The sequence below is a fragment of the Perissodus microlepis genome, chromosome 8 (assembly GCF_051167445.1).
Source record: "Perissodus microlepis isolate ML-2025 ecotype Zambia chromosome 8, ASM5116744v1, whole genome shotgun sequence".
NCBI classification, from domain to species: domain Eukaryota; kingdom Metazoa; phylum Chordata; class Actinopteri; order Cichliformes; family Cichlidae; genus Perissodus; species Perissodus microlepis.
This window is the reverse complement of record NC_140468.1, coordinates 21,569,284-21,585,150: the sequence shown is the minus strand read 5'-3', so window position 1 is coordinate 21,585,150 and position 15,867 is coordinate 21,569,284. Positions and strand designations below refer to the sequence as shown.

Below are 15,867 nucleotides of genomic sequence, written 5' to 3'. Positions count from 1 at the left end.
TCATTGATTTGTTTTGCTGCATAACAAAAAGGAAGTACTGTTCCTGAGGAGGGCAGGCCTGCGCAGGCTAATACTTGCGCAAAAGCAGGAAGAAGAAATTAGAGTTTAAACCCCATGTGAGTTGTACTGACAGTCTGAAAGCTGATGTCACTCTTGGAGGGCGATTATCTGGCTACACATCAGGTAAAAGCTCTTCATGAGCATTTTGCTGTCGATAAAGCTCAAAAAGGACTTAACAACATTATGTTATGTTTGGTTTTTCAGCTCTGTCTTGTAGTCTAGACACCTATTAATCAGAACCCTTTCCTTTTTTATCAGATGAGTTTTTATTCCTTGTTATAACTGAACACTTAGGAAAATTACATAAACATTGCAGCGTTTTTCAAGCAGCTTGTTTAACCTGTGTTAGCTCTGAGCAGAAGTGGTGCTGCCTGTTCTTCTTACCTTCACACCAACTACAGCGTTCCCATCTGCTGAGACATGGAGTGTCAGTGTGAGAAAGACACCCCTGAGGATGCAGGTAGGCAAAATATACATAAAAAAATAAAAATTTACACACAAAAAATATGATATTGACATGTTTTTTTTTTTTTTTTTTTATTGGTCTTTTTTTAAGTATCATATGATGCATCTTTATTTCTGCAAAATGTATGTTACATGTAAAGTGTTGAGTTCAGGCATTGTAGTTAAGTCTTAAAAATAAGTGTAAACAATCAAAAACCATGTGACAGGTTTGGTCATTTATAACAAAAACTAAGCAAACAATGTTAAAGAACTAGACACACTGTTTCCTGAAATATTCATTCTATTGTGATGCCAGCAATTAAAAATAAAAGCAGCAGCTCTAAATGTAAAAGCTGATGCCTGCAGACCCACCACACATAAAACACTGTCTTTACAAACACAGCTTTCTTGGGATCCTTCAGGGGATTTCATTTCTATTTTTTTTCTCTAAATGTGGGTGAAAGGCTAAGCTGATGCTAAGTTGTGAACAGCTCTGCACCGCTAATGTCATGTTTGCCTCCCTGCCTTCTCCTTGATAGGCTGGTGGATGAACACCAACAGTGTCCAGATGGGACTTTTTACCGTGGTGGGGTATCTTCTCTACAGGTTCTCACAGAGTCAGTCACACAGCAACACCCACACTTGTACTGTTTAATGACTTTTACTGAGTCTAGAAAATAAATAATGAATCTGTAATAGGGAACTATTTTCAGGTAGTAAACAGATGTTTTACTAGATGTCTTACTAGTCTTTTTTTTCCATTTCTTTTTCTTTTAAACTTCTCCTGTCCAGCACTTTTAGCAAACAGAATCATGGTCTGCTTTGTTGTGCCAAACACATTTGCATTGCCAAGAGGAGTGCTGTAGACAGTCTATAGGCTCCTCTTGTTAGTTGTTTTCTTTTATTTATTTATTTTTTATATCTTTTATTTTAGATCTCACATTATTATCTGAGTGGTTGTCATGCCAGACCTGACAGGGTGTCAGGGCCAAGTTATCGAAAGACAGGAGATAAGGGGGGTGGAGGGGGTAATTGCGAGTAACATACCGCAAACATACGACACACTAGTCTAAATCTTTAAACCGAATCAATAACCTGACATCTGAACATTTAAATGATTCAAAATGGGACACAGACTAGAAAGAGAGAGCGTATTTCTCCTATACTGGCTTCTCTTTACTGACTGCCAGTTAAATGCATAATCAAATTTAAATTCCTTCTCTTCGCTTGAAGATCATAAATAATCAGGCCCCGTTCAATTTAATTCAATTCAGGTAAATTCAACTCAACTCAGTTTGATTTATATAGCACCAAATCACAACAGTAATCTCAGGCATTTTCTGACAATAATAGAGAAAACCTCAACAATCAGAACAACCCCTTATGAGTGAGCATTTGGCAACATCGGGGAAGAAAAACTCCCTTTTAACAGGAAGCAAGCTCCATCAGAACCAGGCTCAGAGAGGGAGACAGGACAAAAGATACACTGAATCATCTCTTAGTTATGCAGCAATATGCTTAGGATGCTGCAGACTTCCCATGATTCAATGAGTGTTTCGTCTTTAATCAGCTGTTTTCTCTCTGTGTGTTCATACACCACTCAGCATTTCATTATCAGTCACTATTCATCTCTTGGCCATGTCTACAGTGTGTCTTTTGTCCTGTATCAGCTGACTGAATGTAGAGTTTGATTATAGTAAATCCAAAAGAAACAAATAAAAGAGGGCAGTATGGATCCTACAGTTATGGCATATGAATAAATCCATGTTCATTATAGAAAATGAATAAATAAGTCTCCCTGTTATTATCACACTCTGCGATACTCATTCTAGCCACACTTCCCTGCAGCTCTCCCAGCTCTGATTCGATGGCCGATTCGTCTCTTTTGTTCTTTAACTGGTGAGTTTATCTAAGCTAATACATCACTTTGACTTCCAAGTTTCAGGACAAAAGCAGCAAAATGAAACTGAGTTAATTCATGCACACTGATTATTTCTTTTCCCTTCAGGTCTGTCAACTCTTTGGGGGTGGATAAGTCGGCTTGTGGGAACCCTCCGAGGTATAAAGCACATCCCCCATTTTACCATTTAAAACAAAATCTGTTAAACTGCAGCTGACTTTTTCCACTCCATGTCTCGTGTCTCAGTAATCCAGACCTTGTTTAAGTGGCTGTCTCGGATTTGGCGCTTTTTAGCCAGTAAGTATTTGTCGTATCTTTGTTGGATTTCGTTTTCTCTTCACTGCGTGTTGCAAATAGGCTTTTTCGGAGAGAGCGTAAAAGAAAACGTTTAGAATCTGAGTGGCTATCAGAGGACGTGACCCAGCAGTGCAAGCAGACATGTGACAGCAGTTTAAAATGTGAAGGCATCACAGCTGTTTCTGTGATACATGCGAGTAATTACAACACTAATGTAAATTTCTGTCTGCTTGCTTCCTCAGCATTTTCCTCAAGGTTCAAGTGGATCGCTGCTGTCATCAAAGCCATCAACAGTCAGTTTGTTGTCATTTTTATTAGCTATATTTAGCTACATACTCTATATATCAATATGTATTTGTTCATTTTTTGTAGTTTGTTTTTGTGCTTTTATGGGATTTGTCTCACAAAACGATCAATGGTCTCAGAAGCTAGTGGTTTTACAGAATCAACCTTATGAGAGGTTTTTCCATAATTATTGGCTTTCTGGTATGTTTAAGAACTCTCATTCAAAACTCCTTCAGTTTCAGGATATTTCAGGTTCTTGCATCCTTATAATGCCCATTTTGCATTATAAGGATTATGGAGTGATTCATCTTTCTGAGATATATTTCTTGTTGTACTTGCAAATCTGTTCAGGATCATTATCCTGAGCACAAGGTCCACTTTCAGCTCAGTCTCAGGTTTCAGACAAATGGTCTTACACTATCTCTCAAACTGGCCTAGAGCGTTCACTGATGTGACACAAAATTCATTCTTATGTCACTGACTGTATGTAAGTGAGGCAACGATGTGCCCTCTTTTCCTGAATCACCATCTTTGGCATGTATTGTATTGTTTTCAGCAGCAAATATTGTTATTCCACACAAGTTCTTAAGGCTCTTCTTATAAATTTCCCAACTGAGAAAATGAAAAAAAAATGAAATTTTAGATCATCAGATTGAAGGCTTTTTTTTATTCTAAAATAATATTGTATTATCTCTGTAGATTCATCCAGAGACGGGTCTTTGAACTCACAGAATGATCAAGTCATTAGCAGCTTACTAAACCAAGTGCTTGATCCCTCTGGCGGCAGCATTCCCAAGAAAACAGGTCTCAGGCTGGTCCTCCTGGGGCTTCCTGGTGGAGGACGGACTTCCTTAGCAGATACTTTAATGAACAACAGTGAGAGAAGCACCAAAAGGGTTCCTCTAAAGGAGAGTACTGTGCAAAGGGCTTTTATAGATGGTAGAGAACTTATAGTAATTCAGACCCCGGATCTTTTGGGGACGTCACTAGGGAACAAAGAGAGAGCACTGGAAGTTCTGAGGAGTGTCCAGCTCGCCAGTCCTGGACCACATGCCTTTCTACTGGTGATGCGTGCTCCAGGCTTCACCAAGGGGGCTGAGCAGGATGCTGCCCAAGCAGTCCAAGCCACAATGGAACTGTTCGGTGTGGAAGTCAAGAGGTACATTATCCCAGTGCTCACTCATGCAGACCGTCTGGGTCGAAGGAACACTTTAGATCAGCTGCTTGATGCAGATGCTGGAAATCTGAAAAGGGCTGTGGCACTGTGTGGCCAGAGGCCTGAGCTGGTGGATAACAGTCCCGACCGCCCTGCAGAGGAAAGAAGTGTTACACGCAGGCAGCTGGTGGAGCGTGTGATGGAGGTAATGGAGCTGAAGGGGCATTTTGTCCACGAGCTACAGAGAAGAGAAGACCACATGAGGGAGGTGCTGCTGGCTGATATGACCTCTGCACTGGCTAAAAGACTGGGATATATGTAGAGAGAGAAGAGAAGAAGAAAGGGCATTATGTGCAACAAGTTGGAAAGATGGTGGAGGTGGAGGTGTTTGCCAATGTTCAGTAGTGGACAGTGGTATGTATTATAGTTTCCAACATACCCTAGATTGTTTAAAAATATATTTCATATTAATTTTTATATTCTTAATTAGATTAATCCATCAATTTTTCATCACTTTGTGTTCTCCAGACAGCTGTTTACAGCTACTAAATGCTTAAATGTTTACTGTTTACTTTTCTCAGCAAAGTACTGATTGCTGATTATGTGGCCCAAATATTTAGCTGTAGCTGTAGCTGTAGATGATAATTTGTCTACCTGTGATGCATAAAAGTCACTGTTTGGAGAATTAGCATTTTAGAAATGAATATTTTATCAAATTTACTTCTGCTTTTCATTCTTCTTCCATAATTTAAGTGGGGAAAAAAACTACAAAACCTACAAAAATATATAAAAATTTAAAAGAACTAACTTGTCTGTCACTTATGTGTTATTATAGATAACAAATAAATGTACTCTTAAATATACTCATGAAACAACAATCACTTAAATTTTTCAAATGTATGGCTGTCAGTCAACTGTGGTTACCTAGCTTTGATAAGTAAATTTTTCCACAGACTTCTCTTGATAATGTAGCTAAAATGATGATAATGAATATAAGAATAGTGCAGCAGAGTTAGTTACATCAAGTATTCAATACACTATGTGCTCTTATACTTTCATTCCCAAAAACTACAGTCAGAGTCACCAAGTATGCCAAATGTCATCTGGCTAAATAAATTCCATTAGTACTAATATTGCTATAGACTCAAAACCACAACAAGAAAAAGTTGTTATAGGATATAAGGACATAGGATTAAAGCCCATAATAATGTTTAAGTATTTTGTAGTTTACATGGTCTGAGAGGCACCTGGACCCCTACACCTCGTCTATTTTCAGGTTCCAGATTTATTCCAGGTTTTTGACTGTTAAAAAAAGTTGAGTGACAGATACAAGTCACTTAAGCTGTTCGGAAATATGAAATGATCCTCCTGTTGTTGTAATTACAGCAAATATCTATAGAAATGTTCTATCTGTGAAGTCTTTCTCTCTGATCTTTCCTGATTAGTAATGTTTCTCATATAGTTTTCTACAGACACTAGAAGAACAGTAACAGTACAGTCTGTAAGCATAACACATATCAGAAAGCTGGCTTTACAGCTAGCTAATGTATGACAATAAGTTCACCAGATGGGACACATATTTAGCATCTCTGCCACTCTACAAAACTATGATTTATTTATTCTTCACTATAAATCCCGTTTTCAAGTTTTTCTCCAAATCTAGATAACTCAATCTGTTATAGTAATTAACAGTAATTAATCAATTAAAGTCCGGCATCAGGATGCAAATATGTTACTATCCAGGCATTTAATAATATATGCCAAAAAAACCCGGTGAATCTCTTTTTTTTAAATAATGTTTTTATTTTTATTTTCCCTACAATTAACCTCGTTACCGTGTTGCCTCAAGCATCCTCTGCTGGTTAGAAAAAGGTTTCAAAAGTTTTCATGCTTCCATAATTTCTTCACCTACTGCGATACACCGGCTACGGCAAGCGACGAGGGTCCATTAAGTTTAAAGCTTTCCGGGTTCACCCTGTCAACAGTCGCTGGGTGTGCTGCTGCTGCTACGGAGGAGCAACGATGTCGGAGCAGGAGTCTCTGAGGTGCTCCAGTGCCAGAAACCGTGGAGGCGTACAGAGGGTAGAAGGAAAACTGCGAGCCAGCGTAGAAAAGGGGGATTATTATGAAGCACATCAGATGTACAGGACTTTATTTTTTAGGTGAGACTTCGTTTTTACGCTTGTTCATTCGGTTATAATTGCCGTTTGGCTTCGAGGCCTGCCTGTTCCAGATCATTCTGCTGTCAACCATGCTTTTACACCTGACTGTCTGCGATTGGTCTGCTTTCACAGCGGGCCCACCCACTCTTCGTGATCCTTGTGTTTGTTTGGACGGTCGCGTTTTCCATCTAGTCTCAAAACGGGACTGCTAACTAATGCTAGTTAGCCAGCTATGTGTTTGCTTTTGATGGCTGAAGTGTAGTTAGCTACCCGGACAATGCCTACCACAGATATTCTGCTTTTGTGTGTAACTTGAAAGTCTCTTTATTCGTACATAACCGAATCTAGCGGCTAACTATTTTAGTAACTGCTGAGGTTGCAAAAACTTGTTAGTTGAAGATGTCCGGCTGAGTTAGCCAGTTAGCAACATTCTGCACTGTCGCGGTCTGGACCGCGATGGCTGGACGTGTTATCGCTAGCAAAACATTTAGAGACCTGAATAAGCCTAAGCGTTTGTTGAGTGTTCCAGTTTTTGTCATAAAAGCTCAGTCTTAACTCCCTGCTCCAACACTATGAAATCTGAGCTCTATTTAGTGCAATAAAATTATTAGTCAATGTGCAATACTGCTTAGCTGCGTACCACCAGCTTTTAATTAAAAAAAAAAAAGGTGCTATAAACCTATTTGAATCCAATTTGAAAACGTTCTTTCTCTCACAGTTGGTGAGTGTTGGCCTGCTCATTCACTGGTTTTCATGATTGAAGTGTTAACACCTGGAAATAAAGGGAGTCTAAAATATTGTTTTCCTTCATTGATACCTGCTGTGAAAAAGAAGGGAAGCAGGACTGAGCTAGTGTGCCTTGGAAACGGATAGTGTCATCTCTTGTGTAATACTGATACTCTGTCTTGCATCAGGTACATGTCACAGGGGAAACATGCGGAGGCCAGGGAGCTGATGTATAACGGAGCACTGCTCTTCTTCAGCTACAACCAGGTACATGCAGCACTGAGTTTGTTAGAAAGCAAATAATTTTGGCTGTAATAATTGACTTGTTTTGTGTAATTATAATATTTTATAGTAGATCATTAACCCAAGTTCCAGACAGTTCCTGACGGTGTAGATTTAAAAAAAAAAAAATTACACTTGCTGTGTTTTGGTTTGCAGCAAAACAGCGCAGCAGATCTGTCCATGCTGGTGCTGGAGGTTTTGGAGAAATCTGAGACAAAAGTTGAAGATGAAATATTAGGTGGGTGCAAGACTTTGACTTTTAAAGTTCATCTACAAGACTTCTTGTAAATAGTGGTAAATACATTTTTTCTATTGAAATATTACCAAACTAAAATCACATATAGAATATGTGCAGTTTATCAAACATATCCTGATCATTAACTACTGCAATAGCTGAACTGTGGATTTGTGCTTCATATAATAAATAATTGATCAGCTAAATCTCACTTCTCTATCTGTGTGTATAACTGATCGCAAATGATGTAGTAATAAATCCTCATGATAGTCAAAGAAGTCTGCACAACAGGGCATTTCATTTATATTTTTCTGATTTATTTATTTATTTTTTTTAAAAAGAATGTCTGGCTAAACTGTTCAGCCAGATGGACCAGAACTCTCCAGAGAGAGTAGCATTTGTTTCCAGAGCCTTGAAATGGTCCACAGGAGGGTCTGGCAAGTTGGGTCATCCAAAACTACACCAGCTGCTTGCTGTCACTTTGTGGAAAGGTAAAAGTTGATCATGTTGATTATGTAGCGCAGAGAGTAGAAGGTTTTTGAATGTACGTATTAAGGCATCAGTAGACACCATCGGTTTACTGATAGTTTGTGAGATATATTGATTATTAACAGTGAACCCATGACTGCAAAGTAATTATTAATGCCAGATTGCACACTTTGTGAATGGCTGATTGGCTTGATCAATAGAAAACATACAAAATGTTTCGATGCACATACACACTAGATTTAATTGTGGGTGTGACTACTCAGAGAACACACACAACACCGTATTCCAAAAAAGTTGGGGCTCTGTGTGAAATGTAAATAAAATCAGAATGCAATGATTCACAAATCACACAAGTACATATGTTATTTACAATAGAACATAGAAAACATATCAACTGTTTAAACTGAGAAGAACCATTTTAAGAAAAATATTAGCTCATTTTGAATTTGACGGCAGCAACATATCTCCAACAAGTCTCCTCGAGCTGAGGAGAGCAGTTCTTTGACTCTTGGGAGAAGAATGTTAGCAAAAGGGTCCCATTCTTGTCTTATAGAGATTCCAGCTGCTTTATAGTCCTGACTGTTGCTGAAGTTTTGCTTCATGAAGCACTAAATGTTTTCAGTTGGTGAGAGTGTAGTGTACTGCAGGCAGGACAGTTCACCACCTACATCTTCTAGTAAGGAGCCATGCTGTTGTAGTAGTAGTAGCTGCAGTTTGGCATTGTCTCACTGAGATATGCAAGGCCTTCGATGTAAAAGACATCCAGATGGGAGCATATGTTGCTCTAAAATCTGTACAGATAGATGAGATATTCAAAGTGTTCACAGCTTTACACTTAAGAACATCATTTTGACATTGTTACACAAGTTGTAGACTTTTTTGTGCAGATTGGTGAAACTCTGCCAATCTTTACATACTTTACTCTGCTTGTCTAAGATGCCCTTTTTAAAACCCAATCATGTTACTGACCGCTTTCCAGTTAGTTTAGAAAATATTCCTCTCACTGTTTCTTTTTGTGCCACTTGCATTTCCAGCCTTTTGTTGCCCCCTTTCCAACATTTTTGTTGAAAAGGGTGCAACATCCAATGTCTTTAAAACACTTTTGAGACATTTTAGCTGCCATCAAATTCAAAATGAACTAATCTTTTAAAATAATGGTGCATTTTTTCATTTCAAACAATGGATATTCTATTTTAAATAAAAGGAGTTTGTGGGTTTATGAAATCCCTGCATTTTGTTTTTATTTATATTATACACAGTGTTTCAACTTTTTGAAACTGGGTTTAAAATTCAATAGCTTTGTATGTGTTAAAACATAGTGTCATATCACAAGGTCAGAGTGTGTCCTTATTCTAGAAACACGGGGCATTTGCTCCTTGTATCAGTCCGTCTTGACTAATTATGCTCGCATGACATCTTCTGTGTATAATGACATCCTGTTTGGTGTGTTTCCTGGTAACGTTGTTTTGTTTTGCTTGCTACATCATTACTGTCCTGATGTTGCCACCTTGGAAATTAAGATGTTGTTGTATTTTTCTTTTAAATCGTCAGAGCAAAACTACAGTGAGTCTCGTTATCACTTCCTGCATTCCTCTGACGGGGAGGGCTGTGCACACATGTTGGTGGAGTATTCAGCATCACGAGGCTTCCGCAGTGAGGTTGACATGTTTGTGGCGCAGGCCGTCCTACAGTAAGTGAACTGTCACCTTGTCACATTCTTGGATGCAAAATTAGGAAATGGGGAGGGAGCTAAATTTAGCTGTGTGTTGGTTTTTTTTTGTTTGTGTTTTTTTTTTTTTTTTTTTTGAAAGCTGAGTTTGATTTCATTAGCTAAACCCCGGCCTGATCAATGCCAGATCTGTTCGATCAAGACATCACTTAAACAGAATCTGTCTGACAAAGTGAAGCAGGCTAAAAGATCTCAACATGCAGTGATCTACAGAAACTCAAGAACAGCTGAGAAACAAAGTTGACAGTTATCGGCGTGGAAAGGCTTGGATAGTCATTTCTAAGGCTTTGGGACTCCAGTGAGCCAGTCAGAGCCATTATCGATAAATGGAGAAAACTTGCAACAGTAGTGAGCCTTCCTAGGAGTGGCTAGCCTACCCAAATCAGTCCAAGAGCGCATTGAAGATCAGGTCAAAAAGGAACCCAGAACTGCAGGCCTCACTTACCTCACTTATTGTCATGATTCAACAATAAGACAGAGACTGGGCAAAAAGGGCCTGCATGGGAGAGCTCCAAGGAGGCCAAATACAACACAAAGTCTCACATTTTCCAAGAAAAAAACCATCTTGATGATCCCCAAGACTTTTGGGAAATAGTCTGTGGTAAAACTAAGACAGCATTTCATAAAAAGTTCATACCAACAGTCACACATGGTGGTGGTAGTGTGATGGTCTGGAGCTGCTATGCTGCTTTGGCGCCTGCATGACTTGCTGTAACTGATGGCATCATGAATTCTGCTTTCTCCTGAAGGAGAATGTCCCGACCATCAGTTCATGACTTGAAGCTCAAGTACACTTATGCATCCCATCTCTGAATGGTTAAACATAAATGAATAAATAACTCAATAAAATCACGGTTTTGGAGTGTCCTAGTCAAAGTTCAGACTTAAATCTGATTAAGATGTTTGGCATGACACTAAACAGGCAGTTATGACAAATGCTTGATTGCAGGTCTTGCTGCCAAAGATAACACAACCAGTTATTAGGTTAGAGGGAAATTCATCTGTGGTTTTCTAATGTTTCTGATTGGAGTAGGTGGCGCTCATAGGAATCCTTTTGTGCAGAAGAGTCACATGACATGCATTTTTATGTGAGTGACCAAGCGCAGAGTCTGAAACAGAAATTCCACCTTAACAGAGAAATTTGATGACTGTGCTAGTGATTCCTGTTATAAACTGGGGATTTAGGTTTTGTTGAACCAGCTAAATGCAAGAAAGCCTAGCTGTGTGGAGCTTGGTTTGCAGTTTACCCCTCAGGAGTATTGAGTATAGTGTCGGTGTTCAGAAGCGGTAGAAATGGAGAAAATGGTACTGACGCATCCATCTCCACAATGTCGACCAGCGGCTGCATCTATTTTTAGTCTGTCAGCCATTTCTTCAAAGAGGCTTTGAGCATCATTTACCTTTATTATCATGCCATCTCCATAACTCTCCCTTTCTTCTCTCAACTCTCAAACCCTCCAGGTTCCTCTGCTTAAAGAACAAAAACAGCGCTTCCGTGGTGTTCAGCACGTACACAGAGAAACACCCGTCCATAGAGAGGGGCCCTCCTTTCGTGCAGCCTCTACTAAACTTTATCTGGTTTCTGCTGCTGGCAGTGGACGGGTGAGGACAGATGTTGGGATTGTTGAGTTTGCTTATCATGCCTGACAGAAGTAAGCTTAAAAATATCAGTGAATTGTTTTCATCATTTAGATGCTTTTTGTTTGTTTTCTTTAGGGGTAAATTAACAGTTTTCACAGTGTTATGTGAGCAATATCAGCCTTCCCTGAAGAGGGATCCCATGTATAATGAGGTGAGTGTTGAGCTGCAGCTTCATACTGTTTATTGTCTTTGCCCAGAATTTATGTAACAAATGACTACACCATGTGCACTAGGCTAACTTAACCTTTGAAGTCATTTGGTTAAAGATGTTGGAGAAAGTCTGTCATTGAAGTTGCATTATGGGGTTAAACTGCCTGTAAACACAGACTCTACTCAGGTGTAATCCTCTCTTCCTCTCTCTCTTGACATTTTTGTGACTCCTCAGTATCTCGACAGAATAGGACAGCTTTTCTTTGGCGTTCCACCCAAACAGTCCCCATCGTATGGCGGACTACTAGGTGAGTTGGCAAACACAACTGATGTGTATATACACACACACGTTAATAGACTTACCAGCAAGATGAAGAGAAAGACTGATAGTGATGTTTTTCATCACCAGCTACTTTTGAATGTGATGCTACCAAGAAATTCCCTGAAGCCTCTGCATCATTTATGAAGGTGCTTCAAAAGCTATTAGACAAGATGTAAAATAACAGGCAGCTTAATTAAAGGAAGTGTTTGTAGTCGTGACTCTTACCCATGTAGAATGTAGGCTGTCTGACCTGGTTTTAACCCCCAGGAACTTATATGTTAAAAAAAAAAAAAAAAAAGACGGGAATATCATCACTGTAGTTTCAGTGGCCACATGGACATAAACACTTTGTGTCACCAGACCACCAAAAACAGTTTAAAAAGCTGGATATTAACCTTATCCATTTCTATTTGAGATTTCCATTTCTCTTTTTTACGTCTCTGTTGGAATTTGAAGGAGACTAATAAGGTGGCAGATGCTCTGACAGAAGGAGGCTTGTGGCCAAATACGAAAGAGCAGAAATGGAGACCGTGATGGATGGCTCAGCTTACCGCTGGAAATGTTTAATCCAAATCTTTTAAATTATTAAAGTTTAAATGTTTTCCTGCAGTTGTTTGTTTTTTGTGTTCCTTGTTAGTAAAATAAAGATATATTTCACCTTAGGGCTGTTCGATATAACGATATATATCGGATGATGATATAAAAACATCTATCGTTTCATTTTACGCTATCGTTTGTTTCGTGGTGTCGCAAAATAAACTGTTTACGGCGATATTTTTTCATCGTTTTGATGGTCACTGTAGTGGCTATATTAATTTCTTAAAGTTCTCTCTTTCTCTTATATTTAATATAACCACACTACGGACGGACAAGCGCCTGTTTTTATGCGTTGTTGTTAGCAACAACAACAGTAAAACCATCGCGTGTCCGCTTGTTTCCACATAAACCTTTCACAATAAAGCTCAAGATTCTGTTGAGACTTTTCAAAATAAACTGAGTCACGTAAAAGAGTATGCAGAGTACTTACGGATGAGAAGCAAAGAGCCGCCAGGTGCTAAAAAATAAACCTTGGACTCAAATGTTAGAACAGGCTTTTTCCCGCAGCACGCCGTGTAATAAATACTCACAAAGAAAACGGCGGCCGTTACAACTTGCGTCTAAAAATGTATCGTTTCATGCATCTGTTAAAACACTCGACTCCAGGTACACGACGCCCAGCTGGAAACACTTTACACAAGTCGAGCTGCCTGCGATTCACAGAATTTACAGAAAATGTTAAATTTCTGTGATTTATATCGTTATCGGGACGATAGATGTCTTATGACCAAAATCTCATATCCCGATATATCGCACAGCCCTATTTCACCTCACTGCTCTGCAGCAGCCTTTGAAAGAATGATGATTGCTGTTTTGCACCCTGCAGGCAATCTGCTGAACAGCCTGATGGGTTCGGGTGAGGAGGATGACGGAACTGAAGAACCTCCAGAGGACAGCCCCATAGAATTAGACTGAGCACGCAGCCTGGGACGAGGGAATCAAGAACAAACACACGAAAAATAATGAATAAGACCACCCAGCCTCCTTCCTTCAGGTCCACCGCGGGGTCAGGGCACGGTGGTGGTGGTCTGTGATTTCAGGGGTGTGCTGTTTAACAGAAACATCATCTCTCAAATCATCCAGTCAAAAAAAAGAGAAAAACTATTGGACCGGCAAAACAAACGAATACAAAAAAACACCCCCGTCAGCACTGCCTGGACTGACAACGCCAAACTGCAAACTGTTTTTGTGTTGAACTGTTATATACAATTATTTTAATCATCATTTTTGTTGTTTAAGGGTGTAAGATTTTTAAACAAGACATCACAACTGTCCTCTCTGCTTGTGAAAACCTGCTCCTAGGAGGTAGTTGGAGTCTCAGTGGAGAGGACAACATCACAAGTCTGTCTCCATGACATAATGTCGCAGATAAGAGGGTTTAGTTGACTCACAGCAAGTCTCCATCTTGCCACGGTATAGCTGCTGTTGGCGTTTTTCAACTTATTCCGTTACAGGTTTCTTCTTCATCTTCTTCTCTCAGTAGGATATTAAATTATGCTTTTTAGTTGAGGTCAGGTTTCAGCATCTCATCTGTGGTTTAATGGACATTTTTAAAAAAAAACAAAACATCAGAGCTCTGAAGTTATTATCAGAGGTCACGTTGCACCTTAAACATCCACCAAACAAACTATTCTGCAGTGTCATTTCTGTTGTGTAACACTACTGCAAACACACAGCTGTCTGTATCAAACGGCTCCGTTGTTGTGTGGTTCAACTTTTTGCCCTATGCTGGCTGAACTGCTGCTCAGTTGCTTTAAATCTCCAAGATGAATTCTGCCCCCCCCCCCCCCCCCCCCAAAAAAAAAAAAAAAAAAAGAATAAAAAACCCTCGGATTTGACTTTTTGTTCCAACTGCAAGACATCAAATTGTGGCGACTTTTTAAAGCACTTACACAGCTGCAAAAGTGACCTTTTTTATGAAAGGAGCGAAATCGGACACTGTGAAACGAACGTTTGTTAGACTTAAACTTGCATCGCATGTTGTAAATTGCTAATATTTAAACCAGCTGCTTCACTCTCGTTCTCGCGCCTCTGTTTTAGGTCCAAACCAGGTTTTTCTTGGAGGCGGTGAAACATCAGTTCAGCCGGTGCGAAATAAGAAGCATGATTCATTCAGTAGCTGCTGCTTATCAGTGTTAAAGTCATCGGCCCTCGGAGAGCACAGCGTTCTTGTCTTTTGCTCACATTGAGAACTTCTCATTGTGACTTGTGATAACTTCGGGTCTTGTCAGTCTGTTGTTTTTCGAAGTCCCAATTGTGCTCCATGTTATCTGAAAACACCTTTTTCAGCCCTGATTATTTGAAAAAGGTGTGCAGCGCTTTTCCTTCAATAAATGGCAGAAAACTTGGAATGTCTACAGATCTTCCAGTGTAAAGTAATCTTTATTTGGTTAAACATTTTTCTTCCCATCAGCAAAGAAACAGATTTTAATCCACATCTCCGTCGCTTTTTTTAAAACTGCAAAAAAATAAAGCGTATCTGCTCTCTGAGGGCTGTTCTAGTTTACTTTTATGTAGTTACGTGTTGGGCTGTGGAAGTCCTAAAAGGCCAATATTAATAACAAAATAGAAAGAACAGCAAATAACCAATGAAATACATTAAAAAAAAACAAAAACAAACAATAAATGGTCTGATAATTCAATACATTAATTTCTGGGGAACTTCAGTTTTTGTGTTTTTTGCATTTAAGTATATTAAATAAAATGAAGACAGTAGGTATGCTAATAAATAGCAGTCAGAATAATTTATTGAAACACATCATTACTGACATTCCCCACAGAATCGGGCAGCTGCAGAGGGACAGACTGAGTAGTGTAGACGCTCCGTGTCGTCAGTGTTTATCTCGTGTTGGAGAGAGACCATTTCTTTCTGCAGTTGTCGTCAGAAATCCTCTTATTTAAACGGCTGTTGTTAGTCATGAAACATTCAGAACTAGGTTCATCCTGCTGGCTTCTGTTACCCCACAGATCCGGGTCCACCTTCCAAAAGGGAAATTCAGGCCAAAATGACTTTCAGGCGAGTACATCCAAGCACGTGTTACCGTGTTGTCAGTTACATTTTTATTCAGTGTTATTTTTTCACAGCATCCTTTGAGTTTTGTAAGCAAAGGAAAAAAAAAAATTTGTTTTCTTAACCTGAAAGTCAGTTTAGTCAGATGTGTCCTGTTGTTACCAGGAAGAAGTGTGTGACCAAAGGCCTGCAGTGTGTGTCGGTGAGCGTCATCACGACTGTTTGCTGCTGTTTCTGATCATTTTGTCCTTTGAGAGCTAAAGCGAAGTGTTTGACTTTTCAGCTGTCACTAAATAAGAAAATAAACTACAACTGAGAAGAGTGTGAGAATGTGAAACAGCTTCCTTGTTATTTATTTGCAAGCACTGGGAACTACAAAAAT

The 15,867-nt window shown here is 39.3% G+C and overlaps 2 protein-coding genes across 3 annotated transcripts; both read left to right on the top strand.

The window, feature by feature from the left end:
• Positions 1–112: 112 nt before the first annotated feature.
• Positions 113–5,970, top strand: LOC146381982 (GTPase IMAP family member 7-like). Its single transcript, XM_084938201.1, has 7 exons — positions 113–520; positions 1,044–1,121; positions 2,353–2,403; positions 2,513–2,563; positions 2,651–2,701; positions 2,944–2,994; positions 3,686–5,970. The coding sequence occupies exons 1-7, from the start codon at positions 481–483 to the stop codon at positions 4,462–4,464; spliced, it is 1,101 nt and encodes a 366-aa protein (XP_084794327.1). The 5' UTR covers positions 113–480; the 3' UTR covers positions 4,465–5,970.
• A 125-nt stretch (positions 5,971–6,095) lies between these two features.
• get4 (guided entry of tail-anchored proteins factor 4) lies at positions 6,096–15,822 on the top strand. Of its 2 annotated transcripts, none has more exons than XM_084938202.1 (9): positions 6,096–6,304; positions 7,219–7,297; positions 7,469–7,550; positions 7,889–8,038; positions 9,588–9,726; positions 11,227–11,367; positions 11,482–11,557; positions 11,792–11,864; positions 12,335–13,289. In XM_084938202.1, exons 1-9 carry the CDS (start codon positions 6,165–6,167, stop codon positions 12,340–12,342), a joined length of 888 nt encoding a protein of 295 aa, XP_084794328.1. In that variant the 5' UTR covers positions 6,096–6,164; the 3' UTR covers positions 12,343–13,289. The 2 variants fall into 2 exon arrangements, with proteins under 2 accessions (XP_084794328.1, XP_084794329.1); XM_084938203.1 differs by lacking the exon at positions 12,335–13,289 and adding an exon at positions 13,302–15,822 and having other exon boundaries at positions 6,097–6,304.
• Positions 15,823–15,867: the final 45 nt, after the last annotated feature.

What these genes read in the sequence shown, in the direction of transcription:
- get4 (XM_084938203.1), top strand. Translation starts at nt 6,165, where the DNA reads ATGTCGGAGCAGGAGTCTCTGAGGTGCTCCAGTGCCAGAAACCGTGGA. An exon ending in AGTTGAAGATGAAATATTAG is followed by an intron (nt 7,551 to 7,888) that starts GTGGGTGCAAGA and finishes TTTTTTAAAAAG; the next exon opens with AATGTCTGGCTAAACTGTTC. An exon ending in ATCGTATGGCGGACTACTAG is followed by an intron (nt 11,865 to 13,301) that starts GTGAGTTGGCAA and finishes TGCACCCTGCAG; the next exon opens with GCAATCTGCTGAACAGCCTG.
- LOC146381982 (XM_084938201.1), top strand. Translation starts at nt 481, where the DNA reads ATGGAGTGTCAGTGTGAGAAAGACACCCCTGAGGATGCAG. An exon ending in AGACACCCCTGAGGATGCAG is followed by an intron (nt 521 to 1,043) that starts GTAGGCAAAATA and finishes TCTCCTTGATAG; the next exon opens with GCTGGTGGATGAACACCAAC. An exon ending in GATTTGGCGCTTTTTAGCCA is followed by an intron (nt 2,702 to 2,943) that starts GTAAGTATTTGT and finishes TTGCTTCCTCAG; the next exon opens with CATTTTCCTCAAGGTTCAAG.